We start from the raw sequence: 23,539 nt of genomic DNA, 5'->3' as shown, positions 1-23,539 counted from the left end.
ATATCCATCTCAAAACCCCTTTAATCTCACCCTTAGAGCTATTTTTACATCAGCTCGTGTTCAGAAATCTTTTACTTTTTCAAGACTTGGTGCCACTTAAAAACACAGCAGCTCTGGAACGCTGTTAGACAAGAGAACGCTTCTCTTAAAAAGTCTCTCTGTGGCTGGATCGTTCCACTCAGCCAGTTACTGTAGTATTACACCCGTGTTTTCTCTCTCTCTCTGTCTATCTGAACTCTCTTTCTGCAGTTTTTTTCTCAGTTTGACTCTTCTTGAAGATGCACTGTGGCTCTTTCAGCTGTCTTTCTGTCTGTCTGCAGTGAACTCGACAGGGACTTTTGGAATAACAACGACAGCAGCAATGTGCAGCAGCGTTGGAGCTCCTATCCGCCCAAGGAGTTCATCCTCAACATGTCCCCCTACGCCCCCTACGGAGACCCTCGCCTCACGCCCAAGTGAGTCTTGGTTACGGCTGGTAAGGGACCCCTTCTCTCTGCGCAGGGCTGTACTGAAAGGGGAAGTCCATTCAGTCCTGTCTGTTCTGGCCTTCAGTTCCAGCGATCCACTTTAGCTTACAGAAACTTACTGTACCTGTGTCAGGAAAAATAAAAGGGTGATTGTCAAAAAGCAATGTCCGGATCATATTTCACACGAAAAACAGGGGAAAAAAGGACAGGAAAAAGAAAAACAAAAGTTTAATATATATATATATATATATATATACACACACACACACACACACACACACACACACACACACAACAAATAATATTATATAATCTTATGTTTATATAATCTGTGCAGCAAGATTTATAAAAATATTACTATACTACAATATAATACAAAATTAATGTAATAGTAACATTTTATACCCTCATACATATAAGCAAGTTTTAGTCCCCTCTTTTTACTGTGATGCATAAATAGATATATATAGATATAGATCTAACAACTATAAAAACAGCTATTAAAGCCATAGTAATATAAAATATTTTTGTCATAAATAAATAATTGTTATATTTTTTTCCCTTAGTTTCTTAATAATTGAGCGCATTTAAAACGCCAAATGCTAATAACAAAGTATTAACGAGAATTGATGTGAAAAATGTAATTAAGGGTAATTTAGATAATGTCCTAAGGGCTCTAATAAAGGCTTAATTTTTCATGTAAAATATTATTTCTTATCTTTTATTTAGATTTTTGGAGTAAATTATTACCTACTATCCATGTTTTGTTAAATTCACCTCTGATCTCATGCTTAAAATTAAGCTGATTTTGTTTAAAAAAAACTACTTCTTCAAGGTCAATTTGCATGACCCACAAAACATGCCCAAAGCTTGGGGGTGGCGCCAGTCGTATTTCCCATTGACCCCATCTGTAAGAGCTATATCTAGGGCAGAACATGTCATTTTCTAGCATTCTAGTTGGCTTTTTATCATTCAGTCACCACAATCCAGCCTGAAATGAGATGAAATGTCCAATCTTTAGGTCAGCCCATCACTCTCAGCGAGACGTGGCTTGAGTTCCACAGAGGGTTGTGAGGTTCGCTTCAGTCTGCCGTTTCCTTGAGTTTTAATTGCTTAATTGAAGTCATTATCTTCGAGGGGAAGTAGTCTTTCTGCATTAATTCCCAGGATAAATCAGAATCTAATTGATAGGAGACGGATACAGACTGCAGATCCCTGCCCACTTCTCACACACATGCCCATAATTACAATCTCTAAATTCCCTCCCACAAAAAACATCAGCTGTGTGTGCTAGGTGTAGTCAGTCATCTACTGTAAAATTGTATGTTCAGTATGTTTTTATTTTATTTTATTTTATTTTATTTTATTTTATTTTATTTTATTTTATTTTATTTTATTTTATTTTATTTTATTTTATTTTATTTTATTTTATTAATTATTTTTTTCACTTTTTCCCATTCAATGGAATTGTATGTTTAAAAAAAAAAAAAAATCATATAAATCAATTTGTACAAATTCATACAAAATCGGCAGTTCATAAAATAGTTGCATTGTACATATACATAGACTTCAAACACACGAGTCATATGCACTACTTTTACCTTGTGCTTCACAAAAGAAAGACAATAAATGCAGAATATCTTTCTTTATTATTATTTATCGTTTCATTAAGTAGTGACTGATGGATCGCTAAAACATTAACGGATTACAGGATCCCAATTGCTATCTGAAGGCCCCTGTTCCCTACAGCCCTGCCAGCAGCACTAATGTCTCTAACTGCTCATGGATGGTTTCCATGGAGACGGACAACCCTCGAAATCTCTGACCTCTGACCTTAAAGGTTAGGATGCATTTAGAGCATCTTGATTGGAGGTGCACTGCTGTCTTGTCTCTTATCTGGTCCTGATTGAATGTCGAGGGTTGACCGTCAGAAACACTGCTGTGTTTTTGTGTCTTTATGGTAGCTGTTGTATTTCGTCTCTCCAGTCACCTGTCACTTCCCCTTTGTAGTTTGACTCTCAGTATGTATATACTGTTATATCTGTGTGTCACAGTTTCCAAAACATCTTCACATTTGAGATCTGCTTCCGATTGCTGCTTCATTTTTTATTTTTGTATTCTTTTTGTAGTTGCTTTTTAACTGAGACAGAATTGATTGCACTTATCATAGTCTCCTCGTATTTACTTACATTTAACTGTATAATATTTATTTATAGGAGTTTTTCTGTGAAAATGATTGTGCTATTTTGTACATGAAGCTGCGTTCACACTGAAAACAATTCAATTATATTTATTTATTTATTTTAACATTATTTTTTTAATTATTTAAAAAAACATTTAAATTGAATGTCATTGTTTTAATGATTTATTATATACAATTTCTGTTTAGAATTAATTCATACAGAAATTAGTGAATTAAATGAATGTTTAGCCTTGGTTTTATGCAGTTCATTCATATTTTATTCTTTTTTTCTCTGTTTAGCTTCCGTTCATTTTTATTTCTGTTTTAGTTCTAGTAATTTTAATAATTCAGCTTAAACTTATTTTATTTCAGTTAGTTTCTACCTTTTTAATTTGAGGTCAGGTTTTAAAGGTTTTATTTTATTTCAGCTTTAAAATCATGTTTAATAGTTTTAGATTTAGCAAACAATAGCAACCCTGATGGAAAGGTTGGCACTTTGCCCACAATTTCAGTGAAAAAAGTTCTCATTCATGCTGACCAGTCGCTGCAAATCACTGTCAGTGTGAACACCTTTCCTAGAGAGATTTAAATACTAGAGAATAAAAGGAAAAAAGAGACTAAGACATCTTACTGCAGACAGCAACCTTGCCATCGTCTTTAACAAATGTCAAGCCCCCTCTGTTTCTGTTCACCCTGAGCTTGATGCACAGATGTTGCGTTCTGGGTCATCTGTGTCTTAAATGGCCATCGTCGATCTGTTGCGTCTATGCTGTGTTTGAAGTGTTAACCTTCGCTCTGTCTCTCCCGTCTCTGTGTAACTGTACTGTCCAGATCTAGTCAACGTCAGTTCCTGTCTGACATGAAGGGAAAGCAAGAATGATTAATACATGATATGACCTGCAGGCTGGTATCTCTTTCACAGCGTGTGCTGATAGAAATGACTGATATGTATGCGATCAAATGTAGTATTCTAAAGTTTGGGGGTAGGTAAGATTTTTCAGTATTTTGGAGTATGAAGGCTGCATTTATTTGATCAAAGAACAGTTAAATACAGTAAAAACTGTAATAGTGTGATATATTAATGCAATTCAAATATATTATAAGATATTTATTTCTGTGATCAAAGCTGAATTTTCAGCATCATTACTCCAGTCTTCATTGTCACATGATTCTTATATTCTGATCTGCTGCTCAAGAAACATTTATTATTATCAGTGTTGAAGTCTTTTCAAGATTATTTGATTAATGTAAAGATAAAAAAAAAACATTTATTTAAAAATAAAAATAATTCATAAGTCATTTTTGATTAATTTAATGCATCATTGCTAAATAAAAGTAGTACTTAAAAAAAAAAAAAATCTTACTGACTCCAATTTTTTTAATACTAGAAGTAGGGCTGCACAATTTGGTATAAATGTAATCATATTGTGACTATTTTGACAGATACTGTGATTTGGAAGCCAAAAGAAAAAGACAAGAAATCTCACTGAAGCAGCAGCTCTCATGTTGAACTGTGTGTGCAGACTGCAAACTAGCACATGAAGGCTGTAAATGAAGTTGTGTATTAACCACGCTCTGCTGATGACTGAACCAATTCAATTACTCTCCATGATGAAGTTCTCAGCTTTTCTCTTTCTCTCAAATCCCATTCAGCTCTCTTAGCATTCCCAAAGTTTGATTGGAACCCACCCCGAGGGAAAAAACCATCTGTTAACACGTTTTTGGGAGCTTTTCAGATGGCCAGACTAGCAGACCAAATGGCTGTCCAGTTATATTAGTATTATTTATATAGAATTATAGTATTAATATTCTAAAATAGTTTCATTTTTATATTTTGAGTTTTTATTTTAATTTAGGTTTTTAATTATTTTATTTTATTATTATTTTTATTTTATTGTCAGAATCTGCCGACATTTATGAATTTTTGTTACCTGCCTGTTTAATTTAATTTAATGTTTATTTTATAACATTTTTTATTTAATTTAATTTAATTCATTTTATTGACAAAATCTGCAGACATTTATTTTATGAAATTTTGTTATCTGCCTGTCATTTTATTAGTTTATTTTAGTTTAGTTTAGTTTGATCATTTTTAATATTTCAATTTAACTTTTAGTTGCAATTTAAGAATTTTTTTAGTACTGTATTTTTATGTTTTCAATATTTATTTCATTTTAGGTTTTAGTCATTTTGTTATGTGCCTATAATTTTTATATAATTTTGATTGATTTGTAATATTTATTTATTTAGTTATTTCGTTTTAGTAATTTTAATACTTCATCTTAAACTTCAATTAAATAAATAAATAAAAAATTAATTAAAATTAAGTTACAATTTTCATCTAAATTTTTTTCCTTTATTTCAGCTTTTTTTCAGTTTAGAATTTTTCATTTGTATTAATTTTAGTGTAGTTAACATCACCGGCTGCTGAGAGACTAGCTGAAACCAGACAAGTCCAGCAAACTAACTTAGACTGGTTTGGGCTTTGCATTAAGCATGCATCAGGCAGTCCACTTGAATATTTTATTGAATAAAATAATAAATTAAAAAAAATGGGAATAGGGCACAATGTTAAAACATTTCATCCTCGCTCATGAATATTAATTACTGTACATGGAGCTCATATTCAGTAGACTCTATGTGTACTACCTGCTTCACTGAAAGAGAGATGATGGTACAGTAAAAATGTTTGGCAGAGGCTTGGTCTTAAAGCTTTTACGTGGACATTTTTAGTGGTTGTAAACAGCTAAAAACACCTATAACTATATTCAAATTTATTAAATTGTAGCCTTAAGCTGTTTAATAATCACTCAAGACCAAATAGTGCAGCCCTATAGAAGAAATATATATATTATGAGGTATGAGGTATACCTCATTTTGATTCCTTTCAGACCAAGAAAAATTGATCTTTTAATCAAGTTCTCACTGTGCCTTTTATTCGGTTTCTTGCAGGGACAGTATTAGACATCAATATCACTTTTCTTTGGTGTGTGACTTAGCAAACAAATAGGATGCAGCTATTCCAACAACATCACCTTCCTGTTACTGTCTGTTCCTGGTAAATCAGCCCCGTGCACCTGCTTGCTCTCCCCGCACTCTTTACAAGCCCCATCTTGCCTTCTTCTTCTAGCTCTCCTGATCTCTCTCTTCCCTCTTTCAGCGGATCGCTGGAGAAAGGGGAGGTGGGTGGGGGGGCGGTGGGGGGTCCCAGTCGCAGTGACAGCTCCATAGGCGCAGGGACCAGCAAGTCCGGGAGGTGGCACACTGTCCAGAGCCACCTGCACTCCGGCAGCTTGAGACCCAGCAAGTGAGTGTCAGAGGCTGACTGCCTTTTCTTTCAGATGTTTAGGGCAAAGAAGCATGATGGTTGCGCAGAGCAAAATGGTGTCATTTTTGGGTGAAAAACTCTTTTGTCATTTTGAAGGTTTTTTGCTTTGCTCTTTTCTTTACTACGACTGTGACCATGACTGCAAAGAACAGAAAAATACCATAAAAGTAGCCAATAGTCATAAGATTAGTTGCCATTTTTTAGCAGGTTTGATGAATTTCAATCACTGGCCCCCATGTGTTTTACAGTAATGTTCAAAGTTTGGAGATGTTACGATTATTTTTTTTATTAAAAAAAAAAAGCCTTTTATGATCAATATTATTACAATTTAAAACAACTGTTTTCTGTTTTAATGTTTTAAAATTTAATTTATTCCCGTGATGCAAAGCTGAATTTTTTGCATCATTACATCATTAAATTTTTTCAAGACTCTTTGATGAATAGAAAGAAAGAAAAAAAAAACATTTATTTGATATAGAAATATTTATAACATTTTAAATATCTTCAGTCACTTTTGATTTTTGCTGAATAAAAATAATATATATATATATATTTTTTTTTTACTGATATATTATTTTTATCTTACTGACCCAAACTTTTGAATGGTAGTGTATGTGAACGATATGTGTATTAGTAAATAATGATACAATGTTCGGAAAAAAATATTCCTTTAACTAGCAAACAATCGTTAAAACAAGTAAATGCATGTATTGACATTTTTGTTAAATTTAGTTTAGAATAGCAGGTAATTTCACATAAGTAAAAAGAAAATGATGGAATAAAACCAAGATACTATTGTTTGGAGGTAACAAATTGCTTTGACTTAAACATAAACAATGTGATAATATTAAATAATCATAATGCTAAATAGTAATGGTTGGTTTATGTTAATATCATTGCAGTGTTCTTTTTTTTTCACTGTCACACAACAATAAAAACGGTTTAATGTTTGACAGTGAATCGATGACAGTTTTGAAATAATGGACCAATCAGATGATTAGGGGGTTACGATAATTACATTTCTATATGTGTGTTTACAGTTGTTTATGTTAGTGGTGAGTTAATGCCTTCTGTTTAATTGAATTACGCTCGGCCTATCCGTTTTTGAGCTGTGAACAGCCCCTGAGTGATGACATTTGTCACATTAAGCTGTCAATCTTAGCTTTCAAGTACTTGGAAAAAGCGTAGCAGTGTGTAATTTGTGACTACACTCAGAAAAATTTAATAAACCTTAGGCCTATTTGATTGTTTTTAGTGCAAGCTGACTGGGGTTTTGTAGGATAAATGGAGGCTTTTAATGGACATAATAGGGATAGATGCTAAATCTAAGAAAATTATATATTTATGAAATTTTTCAGCCTTTGGACAACAATGCTTTACAATATAATATATATATATATATATATATATATATATATATATATATATATATATATATATATATATATTTCTTTAGTGTGCTAGTAGGAAATATTATTTTTCCAATAATTGTAATAATTTTTATATGAACCAGAAGTCCTACAACATAAAAAAGACATTTAGCAATAAGATAAATATCATAACTAAGCATAAATCTACACAAGAACTGAGACATTTGCACAGTACTGAACAGTATATTTATTTACTCTTAAATTACATAGCTTAAAAGGCTAATTAAACACACATTATAACACAATAATATGTTCGCAATGTTGCTAAATTTGATCAGGCTCATACTCATCAGGAATATAATGAGTTGTTGAAATATTATCCAAGCCTAATGTGACATCAAGTTGGTTTCATTATGTGTTAAAACACCTACTCACATCAACGATCATTTTAAAAATTGAGACACCTTAATATTTTGTTTCACTGTTAAATGACATTTAAAACCTTTTTTTTTCTATTTAGTCGTGTCTCTTTCAGTCCTCGAAAGATCTTGACTGTCTCTCATTTCATGTTTCCGTCCACTCTCATCTTCGACCTATAATTGGTTTCTATTTTTGGGTGGGTAAGAGTTGCGACCCTTCCCCTCGTATCTCTCTACTGCTCCTCTTGCTGTCTTATACACACATTCTCCATCAGAATTTCTATCATCCGACGTCTTGAAGCTCTGTAATAACAAGCAGCTACAGGTTTCTGCTAAAGCTCAAGGATTTGCTGGAGGACTCTGAGAATTACCAAACAGTTCTTCTTCAACCTGTGTTTGGAAACGTGCAGTTCAGAATGTCAGTTTTTATCAGGACTGCTTTGAGAATCGTCCAGAAAATGATTTTCTCAACAAGACATATTAGATATTTCTTTACTAATCAAATATTTAGCTCAGATAAGATGACAGTTAAAAGGACAGAACACCCTAATTTTCTTTCTTCCTTGGAACACAATACTTTATTTTATTTTATTTTATTTTATTTTATTTTATTTAAGCATGTTTCTTCAACATTTTGTATTTTAGACCTTTATCACTCTTATGCTATTGTATTTTACTATTTATTTGATTTAAAATTAAGCATGTTTCTTCAAGATTTTTGTATCTGAGAACTTTAACACTCCGTATTCTTTTATTAAATTATATTATTATTTTATTTTGAGCATGTTTTTTCAAGACTTTTATTTTATTTTATTTTATTTTTAATAAATATCCTGGCCACCATTTCCTCATAATGAAAGTGGATGGTGTGTAAATGATGACAGTATTTTCATTTTTTATTGATCTGTTCCTTGTAATAAATAAGTGCGCTTTCTAGTCTACCCTTAAACGTAATTTTAGCCCTGAGACCCTTGAGGCCTTATAACTTTCTAATATAAAATTGCTGCTCTATTACAGAGGATATGATAGAAGCTTCAGTAATGTGATGCACAGTTTCTCAGTTAGCCACTGAATATGTAACATTCATATGAGGAAGTACTGGCCTAAAATTGTTTTTTCAAGACTAGTCTTTAACAAAGCGCTTGTACTTTAATGTTGAATTTCACACAGTATTCATGTCTGCTGAAGGCTAGAGGCTAGACGAATCCAACAAGAACAACCTTTCATTTTTTCCTTCTAAAGACAGCAAAACTTCATTTGGAGAGCTGTATTTTTCTTTCATTCTTTGACACTTTCTTTTGCTTCTGTATTTTCTGGCTTTGATCATTGTTTCGAGTGAGTCTGCAACCCCCACACGCTACTTTTTCTTCCTTGCTTTCTAAACCTATTTATAACACACAGAACTGAAGCAGATGAGATGAGAAAACGAGTAGATGGGGAATGTAAGTTACTTAATGACAGCTCAAGCTGCAAAATGGGTGTAAGTGCAGGATGATATTCTTTATTACATACATGCATATATGCTGTATATAAATATGGATATATGTACTGTATGGAATGGTAACAGTCATGTGTGAAACAAGTGCCGTCGCAATGCCTGTGGCATTATTACGTGATTTAAAATAGGACGTGTGCATGGACCAACTAAATTTCTATCAACCAGTCAGATTTTAGCATGAGGGTTAAGGTAAAGATACTTTCACCTGACTCACTCTCAACCTTAGATGCCTTGGACACTCAGATATTTCACTATTTTACTATCCATCTTAGAATATATCAGAAAATTGTTCTCTGAACTTTATAACATGCCTTTAATACTGTAGGACACAGGCATAAGTATGATACACTGGTCTTGGGCCAGTGTGAGAGAGTTTTATATTCATTGATTTTGTAAGTCCATTGTTGTTGTTTTTTGGCCTTGAAAACTTTAACATTTGGTTTTCTGTGATATATTCTACATTGTTGTTGCAAATTCTGCTGATCTGGTAGTAAAATAATGTAATGTAAAAAAAAGTTTGCCTAATAGCCTTCGTCGTCGTCGATAATATACTGTATACATTTTATGACTTTTTTTATTGTGTATTCATAAATCTTAATTTCCAATTCTTTCTTTTTGTAACAGAACAAAAAATAAAAATGGAAACCCAACATTTCATGGAAATCTTCAAGAAAAAAAAAGCACTACTAAAAATCTGAATTGTTTTTGGCAGCAAGTAAAAATCATGTTACATATATATCATATATAGAAATAGTCTAATAATCATATATTAGCTATCTATCAAAAGTCCCAACTACAGCATACATAATCCTTGTTTTTGCCCTAGGTTGTGTTTGCATTTTGGCATTGCCCATGATTCATCATGTAGACTGAATGGTAATCCTTGGCCCTGTGTCAAAATTTTGCAGCATGTTATTGCAGAAATAGAAACTTAGAAACTTCAAATGTCACATTAAAACACTTGAGTTGCATACAATCTGGCTTTACTCTTTTATACATTTGGAGAAGTTTGGCATGAGTCATGTGAAAGGGTCTAAAGGTTATGATTATGATAATTCAATCACATTAGAATAAGGTGGCATTATAAGATCATGATTTTGCATGAATTCATACATCATGAATTCTGTGATAATGTAAAATTTTTAGTTGAAAAAAAGTAAGAAGGTCCACCCCTAAGCCAGACCCCTAAACATAACCATCACTGGGATATAAGCAGATCATACAAAAATGTACGAATGAGATTGTATATATTGATTGTATATATATCGAATTAGCCACCAATTCACCAAAACTTAAAATTGTTACGAATTGCCATGAGATTGTGTAATAGTTTAACAAAGAATGTTGATTCAGGAACACTTCCTACTTGGGTAAATCACGTCATGCGCTGTGATAATAAATGCCTACTCACTAACTCTAATAATCATACTAGCTATCCATCATAACATTCAAAAGACAATCACAGACTCTACAGTAGTAAATCCTTCATTTAACTCATCTACATGAATTCATGTCCATTAACGTGCCGCCGTTCCTCTTGCAACCTTATAAAAAGTATAAAAAGTCTAGTTGTATCAGAGTTTGAGTTATTGCTGACATTCATTCCAAATATTTTCACCAGGGACGCCTCACTTGAATGCTGTGTGAGAATTACAGCACTGGGACCTCGATAGGGGTGTGTGGTGCTTAACCCTGGTGCAGTAAATCCTCCAGCAGAGAATTAGCATCAAACAGAACAGCTCAATGGGACTTTGCACTAATCAGACGTGACACAGAGCAAAGGAAGATGTTGGGAGGGGTCGAACGGATAAAAATGATAATTGAATTGAAATGCCGGAAGATGTAGAGAGGACTTTAGCAGAAGGAAGTTGGGTTTACAAGATGTATGCCTTTGTCAGGTCATGCCACAAGAAACGTAACTACCCCTTTTCTATTGAAATGGTGCAGGGGCTTGTCCCGGAGGAACTGTGAACATTATGAAAACCAGTTTGGTGCAAGCTCCTATCGTTTTGGACTTTTTTGGGGTACTCTATTTGGTGCCTGATTAGAAATTGATCTAAATTTTAATCTAGCATTTGGTAGGCACGTGGAATTGGATCCAAAGTATCCATTGCAACAGTTCATGCAATTCCTGGGTATCGAGCCAATAAACTTGGTTTTGGTGCCATTAAACAAGATCACAAAGTGCTACATTTTTGATTCTGCTTAAAAAAAGAGTAACTGCCTACTGGTTCCAGATTGGGCTCCATTTCCAGTACTGTCAGTGGAAAAGGGGGGTAATGTAGTGTACATGTTTTACATTGTGCTAACGTTGCTGGCTAACTTTGCATTCTTCTTTTTCCCTCATTCCCTCATTGTGTATTTGTCCCCCCAATGGACGTCTTAAAATGTCAATACCTTTACATTCTCTACCCTTCCCTCCCCCAACTCTGCTGTCTCCTTTGATTCTCTTCTTTGTCCCAACATTCTTTTCATGTCTGGCTTCCTCTCCCTTGTTCTCTTGGGTCTCTCTGGTCTTCATTAATCATATCTACCTTCTCTTCCCTTTATCTTGTGACTTCCTTTCTGTCCCTGTTTCTTGTCTTCGTCTTGCCCCACAACTCGGCCCCATTCGTACGATACGGTGCCAGTTTTGGGGACCCCTCTCTTTCCACCACCTCCACCTTGGAGCATATCCCGTCCTCAGCAGCCCGCCCCAGGCCCCTGGTCAGGCAGCAAAGCCTCCAGCAGCCCCTTACCCACCAGCCCCCGCCAGGCCCCAACGACCCCCCTGCCACCTCCCAGAGTCTGGGCCAACTGCACACTGGACCTGGGGGTGGGGGCCTCCGGGGGGGCCCGCGGGGGGTGCGTGGTAGCCCGGCTGGGGCAGGGGCGTCCCGCTACAGGTCGGGTGGAGGGGCACGATCGCGTTCCAACCCTGGAAGCTGGGATCACATGGTGGGACAGATCCGGAACAGAGGCATGGATGTCAAGTCATTTCTGTGAGTATCAATTGCCAGTTTATACGGATCTTATAAATATAGTTCTTAATCTTTAAGATTTTTGCTTGTCAGACTGTACGAACATGATGACCATGTAATACTGTGGGATCTCAGGTGCCATTAATGTCAGACTGTACGACATTCAAGATGAGTTAAAAACGGGTGCGAATTTTGTCAGAGGTCAAATTTGATCTCACTGGATTAATTCGCTGTTGGACCAGCAATCAAAGACTACAGATTTTAGCCTAGGATTATAGGAATCTTTTAGGATTTTCAAAACTTGTCACAAACAAATCGCGGCCAAAATTGCACAGTGTGAGCTGGGCTTTATAGGTGACGTGTGTAATTTTAGCACCACTAGTGGCATCAAAAGGATTTGCAGTTATAACGAGAGTTTCCAAGCAGTCTTAAGTTGCTCAGACAAACTGAGTTGTATTAGTTTTCTTTGCTCGCTAAACTGGCACTGGAGAAAGTATGATGTTATACACTTGACCTTTAAGGTGTAATGCATTTATTTAGTCAGCCAGAGATAAATATACCAATGCTGTTTTGCTTCCTTACCACTGTTATGATGTTTGCAATTTTAGGGGCTCATCTTACAAGTTGCTTAAGTTGATGACCTCAAGACTATATTGTACTGGATCCAGGGGTGTTGAACAGGCAGTAATGGTAGACTGGGTATTTTGAGGTTATACTGAATGACTCTTTTGATAATCCATATTATAATACATATTCTATATAATAGACCTATGACTGTAGCTGAAGTTTGGATTTCAAGAAAAAAAGAAAGGGGTAGAGAAAGAACCCCCCCCCCCCAATATTCTGCATAACTTAATTATATTAATATTGATTCAAGTAACATTGAATACATTATCAAATTAAAGAAATGCTGAAGTTGGGCTTTCAAAAGTACATTGAATACATCTAATATGAATTCAAATAAGGTTTTATTAATTATATGATTAAAATTATACTGAAGTCGAGAGAGGTGCATATATTTTATCCCCTTTTGAAACTGTATTTTGCACCATTTATATTCAATTATAATAATTATCTTAATGTTAATTCACATACAATCGTATACATTATAAAGTTTATAAAGGGTGTTCGAGAAAGGGTGCATATACTTTTGTATAGTGTGTGTTTGTGTGTGTGTGTATTCAAATATTATATGCTATTTATCGCATTGTCATATCATATATCATATCAGTATTTTGTTTGTAAAAGTGTTTTTGATCATCTGAATTCTTTGAGGCGTTGGATATTGTGCAATAACATCACAAATATAGCAAGAGTTTAAAAAAAATTGCATTGCATTAATGTTTTTAATATAAAAAACCTTACAGACCCCTGATTGGTTTAGGGGTCTCTAAATAGTCCTTTTTTCCAAGGCCCAACATGGTGCTGCATGTGTGAATATTCACTGTCTCTACTGTGGTTTTTTGCTGTGATCTTCACGTCTGTCTGATGAACTTCTGGTTGCTATACCAGTCACTTTATTAATGCTTCCATAGTAACGTCTCCATTTCTAATGAAAGCTGAATGTAATTGATGTTTTTGCCCTCAAGCGAATCCTCATAATATTCGTGTCTAGGATACCATCATTGCATCCAGCCGTGTTCACTCTGCAGAAAAGACCAGCATGGATTTATGATGGTTTGGTGTACCAGTATAACCAAATTTCTCCCTTGTGCTGGTTTAGCTATTAAGAATTCTGATGAAGACACCAGCATCCAAAACACACCTCATGTGTGTCCCACCTGATCATACGCTGTCCTTTCTTAACGCTGTGTCACTTCGTCATGCTTGATTCCTGACTTCTCTTATGCACTGTTGCGTGCTCATGCCTGCCCGTGCTCTTTGTTTCTGCTCGTGCTCGTCTCTTACTCATGCCTGATTGCGTCCCGTCTCTCTCTGGGCCCTTCTGTCTCTCTCTCTGTTTGCCCATCTGTTTAGTTCGAGTGTCTTCTTCATGGCTCTACACCTGTCACCTGAACGCCGCGGGGTAGAAGAGGAGCCGAGGACGGGGATTATTCAACTGTGTCTATCTTAATCTTGAAGTGAACACACTTATCAATCTGCGGCGCAGAGGAGGGAACCTCTTTACATAATCGATGAGTGTTTATCCTCGTCTGAGTTGACTACCTTCAAACACAGCGACTCAATCTAATGAAGTGGATCTGTGTTTTTCAGGAGCCTAATCTATGACTAACAGTGCATTTTGAATTAGTTTTAAATCACTGGTGTGAATTTGTGTAGTGTTGTAGATGCTAATGTTGCTTATTAGTTGATTAGTTAATTGTCTATAGAATTAAATAAACATGACATGCTAATTAATTGATAAAATAAATCAGTGTTTATAAACACACCTAAAGTAAGATTATTTAAAGATATATAGATAGATGAGCATCTTGACAAACAACGTTTGCTGAGTTATTGGTGTTTAAGTATTAAGTAGTATGGTGTTATTTTAGTAGTTTATAAAGTATTATAGTGTTTATTATTATTTTGAATTAGCTTTGATATTATTTATTATATTGATGTTATATTATATTGTTGTATTTTAAATGAATAGTTTTCATTTCAAATTTAGTCTTTTTGCTGTTTGCTGTTGTTATTCCTATTAGCTTTTGTTTTATATATATTTATTATTTATATTTAATGTATTTTTTATTTTATTTATACATTTTAAAGTTTTAGTTTTTTTTTATTTGAATATTAATACTACAACTTCTTTTATTTCATATAGTTGCCCAGGCAACATTTCTAAATATTTATGTTTTTACACATAGAGTTATCATTTATTTATTTATTATTATTATTATTATTATTATTTAATTAATTTGTTTATTTATGCTTTTTTTAAGATTATTTATTTATTTATTTTTTGTTTTCTATTTTATTTTTAAGCCATGTTTTTTGTGTGTAATGCATCCCTCATGCTATTTTCTTATTTTATTTTTATATACTTGTATACTCTTTTTATTATGCATTTCTTCAGGATTTTGTACTTGTGACCTTCATTACCCATACAATATTTAATTTGATTTGTTTTATTGTTTTATTATAAAGCATATATCTTTAAAATGTTTATTTGAGACCCTTCACTCAAATGCTACTTCATTATTTTTATTATATCACATTTTAATACATTTAATTTTCTATTTTTAAAATGGCAGGTAAGGGGTATTTTTTGTGTTTGGTGATGCTTCTGGTGCAGAAATTACACACTTCAGGTTTACCTGTATAAAATCAAGCAAACATGCTGTGGACGAGCAGAACTGATATATTTGAGCTCAAATATCCAGTGTCTTTCATGACACCTACTCAGTGATTTTAACGCCCCTCCTGCCAGACAAAAGAGGAGGGAATGAAAGACAGGAGAAAGAAGTAACGTTCTGTGTGTCTTTGTGGTTTGTGATCTACACACACGAGCCTGTTTGACTGTGTATCTGTACCAAGGTCATTTAGCAGCATATATTCCCGATATTGTGTGTGTGTGTGTGTGTGTGTGGGTCAATGGATTAGAGAAGTAAGTATGTGTTGTCTGCTGGCAGATCAACTCTACACCGCATTGATCTCCTGTCCTCACCATCATTAATAGCATGATTAACTGTTATGGACAAGTAAAGAGAGAGAGAAAGAAACGGTTCACGCCAGGTCTGAGGAACACATCTTGTGCTTTACCTGTAAGTCAACGTCTTCAAAAGAAAGACATTCTAACCCTCTTGTTTGTTCACACTACAAGTTAGAAGTTCCGACACGCTTGAGCAAATTTGTGTTTGAAAACAAAAATGAAAAATAAGGGTCATAAGGGTCATTTCTATGAAACTGAGACTTATACATCATCTGAAAGATAAATAAACGTTTTCCATTGATGTATGGTTTGGTAGGATAGGACCATATTTTGACGAGATACAACTATTTGAAAATTGTGAAAATCTGAGGGTGCAAAAAAAAAATTCTAAATATTTTGAAAATCACCTTTAAACTTGTCCAAATGAAGTTCTTAGCAATGCATATTACTAATCGAAAATAAAATATTAATGTATTTACGATAAAAAAAATTCAAATTATCTTCATGGAACATCATCTTTACTTAATATCCTATAAAGTTTTTTGGCATAAAATAAAATTTTTCATTTGATTTTGAATGTATTTTTGGCTATTGCTAGAAATATACCCCAGTGACTTAAGACTGGTTTTGTGCTCCAGGGTCACAAACAATTGTTTGCTATTTATTTGTTTGTTTTGTTTATTTAGTTATCTTTTATTTATTTATTTTAATCTGTTTATTTTTTAATAAAAAATATTTAATTATTTCATTGGTTTAATTTTAATTTCTTTGTCATTTATTTTTTTATTTATTAATTATTTTGCATTTTATGCTTTAATCTATTTTTCATTTTCTTATATTTTATGTATTTATTTAATTTTTTTATTTAAATTGCTATTTGTTCATTTTCTTTATTTTACTTTTAATATATATTACATTTAATTGATTGAATGAATGAATGAATTGGACCAGCTTTTGAAGGGAAAAAGCCAACAAATGGTAACTCATTACCAACTAATTTTCCAAGATGCACCTCATTAAGTTGGTTAAATGAATATTCAAAGTGAGCAGAGCTGTAATCTAGACAAATAAGAAGCCCAAATATGAGAGGGTTTTATCATTCCTAGCTTCAGTTTGTTTTGCTGGCTTTGCTATTATCCTAAAGTGTTGAAAATTGTAAGAATAATTTTGGAAAGGATGTGTCCAAACTCTCGACTGGTAGTATGAATATGTTGGGTGTGTACATAGATCTCTGCATTCAATAGATATTTCTGTGCAACAAGTTTAAATTTAATATCCAGCACAGTTAATATCCTTTAGCGCACTGGCAATAATCTTTCACTTTACAGGATTGTGTAACTGTAACCGGCTCCAGCTCTAATTCCCTGATAGCATGATTGTCTGACAGGCAATTAAGCCGCTGCCTGCTCAGGGGACGTGAGTGATTTGTGCTGTAGCGCTGGAGCCGTGAAGCTCTGGGCTTTTACTCAAGTGGACTTTAGCACTGCTGCACTTTATTGATTTTAACACAAGCAATAACAAATGAATGATAAACAGATTCTGTGCATATAAACAGGAAAAGCATCCCATTCATATTTAAACAAAAAAGATTTATGTAAAAAAAAATTAATAATAATAGTACAAATTTATTAAAAACAAAAGCCATTTCAAAACAAATTTTTAATCTTTCATGGTTTTGTTAAAATGTAAAAAATAAATAATAATAATAATAAAAATTATTACTTTATAACAATGGTTGGAGAAGGAGCCGGGGCGAATGCTCGTGTTGGCCGCGATGAGTCTCGGCCGCGAGTGGTTTGCACCAGCGCCCCCCCTCTCGTTCCCGGCTGGATGGTATTTCCCTTTCGGATGAGCGTACTTCTCAAAGCCCGCCTCTTTTCTTCCTGAGCTTCACGAAGAGGTGGCGAAGGCTTGGAACGCTCCATATTCGGCACGAACTCGTTCGTCTGTCTCACTAGCATTCTCCACACTGATGATGCTAAAAACAGGAACTACCACTCACTTCCGCCGGTGGAACAGGCGATAGCGACGCACCTTTGTCCGCCCTCTGCTGGATGGCGGCAAAAGCGGTGTTGCCATCTAAAGCCTGCTGTGTGACGCTGCGTCGGCACTACTAACGATGGCTGCTTCATCGAAGCGCAGGTGTACGAGTTCCGCTGTGGCCGAGCTCTCACCCAAGCGCGCCGCTGTTTCAGTTCCAGGAATTGTGACTGTCTCAGTGTTTTCTGCAATGCGCAAGCCTGCACAGTTGCCCGCTTGCCTGCACACAAAAGCCGTTATCACAACAGCTTCAGCAACGCAGCTCGAGACCCCCGTTCTCGCTCTACTGGCCGTCGCCCCGCGCCGCGGGGACCGTGGCAGAGGATTACGGTGAGACCGGGAGCCCCGAAGCCATCCTAGGAAAGCCATCTACGCATGCTGCATGACGCTGCGTCGGCACTACACACGATGGCTGCTTCATCGAAGCGCCAGTGTACGAGTTCCGCTGTGGCCGGGCTCTCACCTAAGCGCGCCGCTGTTTCAGTATCCAGAGATTGTGACTGTTTCAGCATTTTTTGCAATGCGCAAGCCTGTACGGTTGCCCACTTGCCTGCACACGAAAACCGTTATCACGGCTACCCAGATATTTCCCGAAAAATGTGTAATTTCTGGTGTCCCGGCCACGGCCGATGGTGCTATAAATGTAGTGACGATGCCCACTGCTCAGTGCCCATCTCCACATATAAGCACAGCCCTTCGCAAAGCGACTCAAGTCGATCACGCGCACTACATAGTAGACGTGCCCACTCCTCAGTGCCCACAATCACTATGTCACACGCGTCATGTGGTTTCTGTAAAAACGAAACCCGTGCACGTTCGTCCGGCCACGGCCGATGGTGCTATAAATGTAGTGACGATGCCCAAGCCTCAGTGCCCATCTCCACATGTAAGCACAGCCCTGCACACAGGGCCTGCGCCCATAATGTCGACTCAAGTCGGTCGCGCACACTGCATAGTAAACGTGCCCACCCCTCAGTGCCCACAATTACTATGTCACACGCGTCATGTGGTTTCTTTAAAAACGAAACCCGTGCATGCTCGTCCGGCCACGGCCGATGGTGCTATAAATGCAGTGACGAAGCCCACTACCCAGTGCCCATCTCCACATGTAAGCACAGCCCTGCACACAGGGCTGGCGCACATAAGATCGACACAGATCGGTCGAGCGCGCCGCATAGTAAACGTGCCCACTTCCCAGTGCCCACATACACTATGTCACATACGGCGCGGGGCTTCTGTAAAAACGAGGCCCGTGCACGTACATTCTGCACAGGCAGACAGCGAGTTGAAAGTGGTAAAAGTGCACACATGCAGCCCACGGTTACTCGCAGATATATCGAGTCCCACGGGACCCGCTCAGCCTCCCTCCAGTCGGTTAAGCGCCGGAACGGGGTCGAGGAAGAGCGATCTGCCCGCTGTGATCAGCGCGCTCCCCGCCTCAGATGCGCAGCACACTCGAGCGCCGCCGTTGCCCAGTCAACAGAGTGCGTTTCGCATCCAGCCCTTAGCCATTCATGCAGATGCATGGTCAGTGCTTCCAAGGGTTTCGGATTGGGTGCTAGGCATTATAAAGAGAGGCTACTCGCTACAGTTTTCTCGACGCCCACCGCGCTTTTCAGCGCGCGTCGAAACTACGGTCAAAACAGAAGTAGCACACATACTTCGGGCCGAAATATCAAAACTGTTGAGCAAAGGGGCTGCAGAGCCTGTGTCTCAAAGCGAGGGGGGGCTGTACAGCAGATACTTTCTGGTGCCCAAGAGAGACGGGGGTCTCAGGCCCATACTGGATCTAAGACAGCTGAACAAGGCATTGATGAAACGCAGTTTCAAAATGCTCACGACCAGGAAGCTCCTCGCGCAGATTCGCAGAGGGAACTGGTTCATGTCAATAGATCTGAAGGACGCGTATTTTCAAATACAGATAGCGTCAAACCACAGGCGATATTTGAGATTCGCCTTCGAGGGCCAGGCATACCAGTTTGCAGTCCTGCCATTCGGCTTGTCCGTAGCTCCTCGTACGTTTACGAGGTGCATGGATGCAGCGCTCGCTCCTCTCAGACTCAGAGGCATACGAGTGCTGAATTATTTGGACGACTGGCTGGTTCTGGCCCGATCATGAGCGGAGCTCGTGGACCACAGAGCCGTTTTACTCGATCACCTCGAGAAGCTCGGCCTCAGTGTCAATTGGGCGAAGAGTTCGCTTAACCCCAGTCAGACGATCCTGTTTCTGGGTATAGTTCTGAACTCGTGTTCCATGACGGCGCGGCTGTCACCACAGCGCGCGATGGGCATTCAGCGTGCAGCAAGTTCTTTCCGCTGTGGCGCGACTGTGTCGCTCAAACACTGTCAAAAGATGCTGGGTCTCATGGCCTCAGCATCTCCGGTTCTGCGGCTGGGCCTGCTCCGCATGCGCCCCCTGCAGTTCTGGCTGAAGGCTCAGGTGCCGCGCAGAGCGTGGGCGTCTGGCCGGCTGCATTTCAAGGTCGATCAGAGCTGTGTTGCGGCTCTAGCACCTTGGACAGCGAACGGCTGGTACCGATCAGGTGTAAGCCTGGGGACTTCCCCGAGTGTGAAAGTGGTGTCGACGGACGCCTCCACTTCGGGATGGGGAGCGCTGCTCGAAGGCAGACCGTCCTTTGGCCTATGGTCAGAACGGGAAAAGCTCCATCATATCAACTGCCTGGAAATGCTGGCAGTGGAGAACGCGCTGACGCGCTTTTGTCCCCATATCAAGGATCACCACGTCGTAGTCCGTTCGGACAACATGTCCGTGGTGTCCTACATAAATCGCCAGGGCGGTCTCGGGTCCCGAAACCTGTGCAGGCTGACGGAACGCCTCCTGATTTGGGCTCAGCGCAACGTGCGCTCGCTGAGAGCAGTGCATGTGCCTGGACTGCAGAATCTGGGTCCAGACAGGCTGTCCAGAGGCAATGTTCCTACGGGCGAATGGTCTCTACACCCGCAAACAGTCCGGCTGTTGTGGGAGAGATCTGGCATGGCGGAGGTGGACCTCTTTGCGTCCCACAAAAACGTTCAATGCCCCGCGTTCTTTCCAAGAACGAAAGCGCGCTGTCACGGAGATGGCCGTGCTGCCCGCTTTATGCGTTCCCTCCCGTCTCCCTCCTTCCGCAGGTGATAGAACGGGTGAGAGAAACGAGATGTTCAATACTGCTTGTAGCACCTCTTTGGAAGAACCAACCATGGTTCCCAGATCTGATGCAGTTAGCAGATGTCGCCCCGTGGCCGGTACCGTTGAGGAGAGAATCCTCTCGCAGGCCAGGGGCTCGATTTGGCACCCTCAACCGGAGTTGTGGTCCCTCTATGTATGGGCACTCAACGGTTACCCGCTGATCTCGCAGTGGGAGTGCTAAATACCATCACTCAGGCTAGAGCTCCGTCGACACGACGTCTGTATGCCTCGAAGTGGTCGGTGTTCTCCAGCTGGTGCACAGCTCGAGGTTATTCACCCATTAGTTGTGAGGTGACGGAGGTCCTCTCCTTCCTTCAGGAGCTGTTGGATAAGGGCAGAGCCCCATCCACGCTCAAAGTTTATGTGGCTGCCATCGCAGCGTTTTCTGAAACGGCGTCCGGTCAGTCAATAGGAAGGAATGATTTAGTCATCCGGTTCCTCCTTTTGGAGGCCTTGAAGGGTCCCCCTTTCAAGCCTATCCAATCGATTAGCCTTCAGCATCTGTCGTTCAAGACAGTATTCTTGTTGGCTCTCGCTTCTGTGAAGCGTGTGGGTGATTTGCACGCGCTCTCTGTGAGCCAGTCGTGCTTGGAGTTTGGGCCCAATGACTCAAGAGTCATACTCAAACCTAGGCACGGTAATGTGCCGAAATCCCTCAACACACCGTTTCGGACTCAGGTTATTGCCCTGTCTGCCCTGCCGGTGTCAGGGGAGGATGGAGACTCGAGTCTTTTTTGCCCTGTCAGGGTTTTAAGAGCTTATGTGTCTCGCTCTGCTGCCTTTCGGCAGACGGAGCAGCTATTTGTCTCGTTCGGTGGGCGTTCCAAGGGAATGGCTGTTTCGAGACAGACGCTATCCAGATGGATAGTTGACGCCATAGCGTTAGCTTACGCTTCCAGGGGCCTTCAGTGCCCGTTGGGCGTCAGAGCACACTCCACAAGAGGCGTCGCCTCGTCGTGGGCGTGGTCTACTGGGATCTCCTTGCAGGATATATGTATGGCGGCAGGTTGGGCCTCGCCGTCTACATTTATCAGGTTCTATAACCTGGAGGTTCCCGCCTTGCAAGCAAGGCTGCTGTCGGTATAGGCGAATCAGGGCCCTGAGGGGAATTCTGAGTTCACGAGCGCTATGCGCTGCCGACTGTTATATGGGCAGTATTGCGTAAGACCCGCATTGCCACATTGGTCAGGCCTTGCCTCGGCTGTGTGATGTCATATTGCCGCATCTACGGATGCTGCTAGATATGGGACGGAGGGCTTTTTCCCTTTTCTGTCCTGGACTCTCTGTGAGTCCCTCAGGTGACTGTGCACTGTAAATCCTGGGCGTTGCTTCAGGTTTATTGGTGTGTGATCCCTGCGCGCACAGCGTTTTACATTGGGTTCCCGTAGCGTCTTAGCTAAGACGCAGTACGAGAGAGCTCTCGTAAGAGAACGTACTCGGTTAATAAACGTAACCTTGGTTCTCTCTAGAAGAGCGAACGAGTACTGCGTTCTCTGCCGTGCGCACGATTCACTCTGGTTCGCTTCGGCGATGAAATAAATCAGGTGAGTCAGCCTTTTCGAGCTCCTTTTACAGGTTGGGCCACACCCGTTTCGGCGGGAAGTGGCAAGAAGGGCGCGAAGCGCCCTTATTGGTCTGATGTTGCATCAGCCCGCGCTCGATAGGCTGTGCAGTTACCACAGAACAAGCCAATGAGCGAACGAGCCGTCTCGCCTATGGCTGTGTACTGCTGCAAATGCGCTTTACAAAAATACAAAATTAAGGATAATTTTTTGCTTCAGTATTTCGTGAAAAGAGACTTATCCCGTAGCGTCTTAGCTAAGACGCAGTACTCGTTCGCTCTTCTAGAGAGAACCGAGGTTACATTTAGTAACCGAGTTCGTTTTTCAAGTTTTATTTTGCAACAAAAATAACCATTATTTTTAAAAAAATGTTTATCGTTAACATTAAAACAACTAAAAATAAAAATAATAAGGGTTGGCTTTTTTTAAATGTCAAGTTTTATATTGCAACAAACAATATTTATTTTAAAATTGTTAAAATAACAAAAATGTAAATATATTTAAAGGTTGTTTAAAAAGAAAAAGTTAAACACCTTTGAAAATACGAAATACATATCAATACATTTAAAAAAAATTTTTTATAAAAATCACTACGTAAAAACAACCTTAAATATGCAAAATAACACTGGTAAATTTATATAAAAATATTTTACAAAAATATTAATATTACTTTAGTATTGGCATGCATCTTTGTCCTATATTTCTATTTAAGTTTACTAATAGCTTTTTGCGTGCAGTGCTCAATCAATGGTTTATAATGAAGCTCCCAGCCCTGACCCCTCCTGTGCTTGACCTGCTGCTATCTGGAGATGAAATCAGACAAGAGACACGCTGCGAATGGATCTCCCTTGAGGACCCTGCTGTGAATGTGAGCTGATGGCTCTTGTGAAGGCCATTTACAGCCCTTGTAAGGGTGATGTTTTAG

General features: G+C 38.6%; 1 protein-coding gene across 2 annotated transcripts in view; it reads left to right on the top strand.

Annotated features, from left to right (window-relative positions):
• The window catches only part of LOC132117793 (synaptotagmin-7-like), a 124,230-nt gene that overhangs the window by 64,749 nt on the left and 35,942 nt on the right, over window positions 1-23,539 (top strand). Inside the window, exons 4-5 of one of the 2 annotated variants that reach the window (XM_059527106.1) lie at window positions 321-455; window positions 11,895-12,245. In XM_059527106.1, the coding sequence (XP_059383089.1) occupies window positions 321-455; window positions 11,895-12,245 (486 nt within the window). The remainder of the gene's footprint in view (window positions 1-320; window positions 456-11,894; window positions 12,246-23,539) is intronic. The other variant, XM_059527108.1, reaches the window with a different exon arrangement.

The sequence above is a fragment of the Carassius carassius genome, chromosome 3, assembly GCF_963082965.1.
Source record: "Carassius carassius chromosome 3, fCarCar2.1, whole genome shotgun sequence".
Taxonomy (NCBI): domain Eukaryota; kingdom Metazoa; phylum Chordata; class Actinopteri; order Cypriniformes; family Cyprinidae; genus Carassius; species Carassius carassius.
This window is presented reverse-complemented; position numbering and strand designations above follow the sequence as displayed.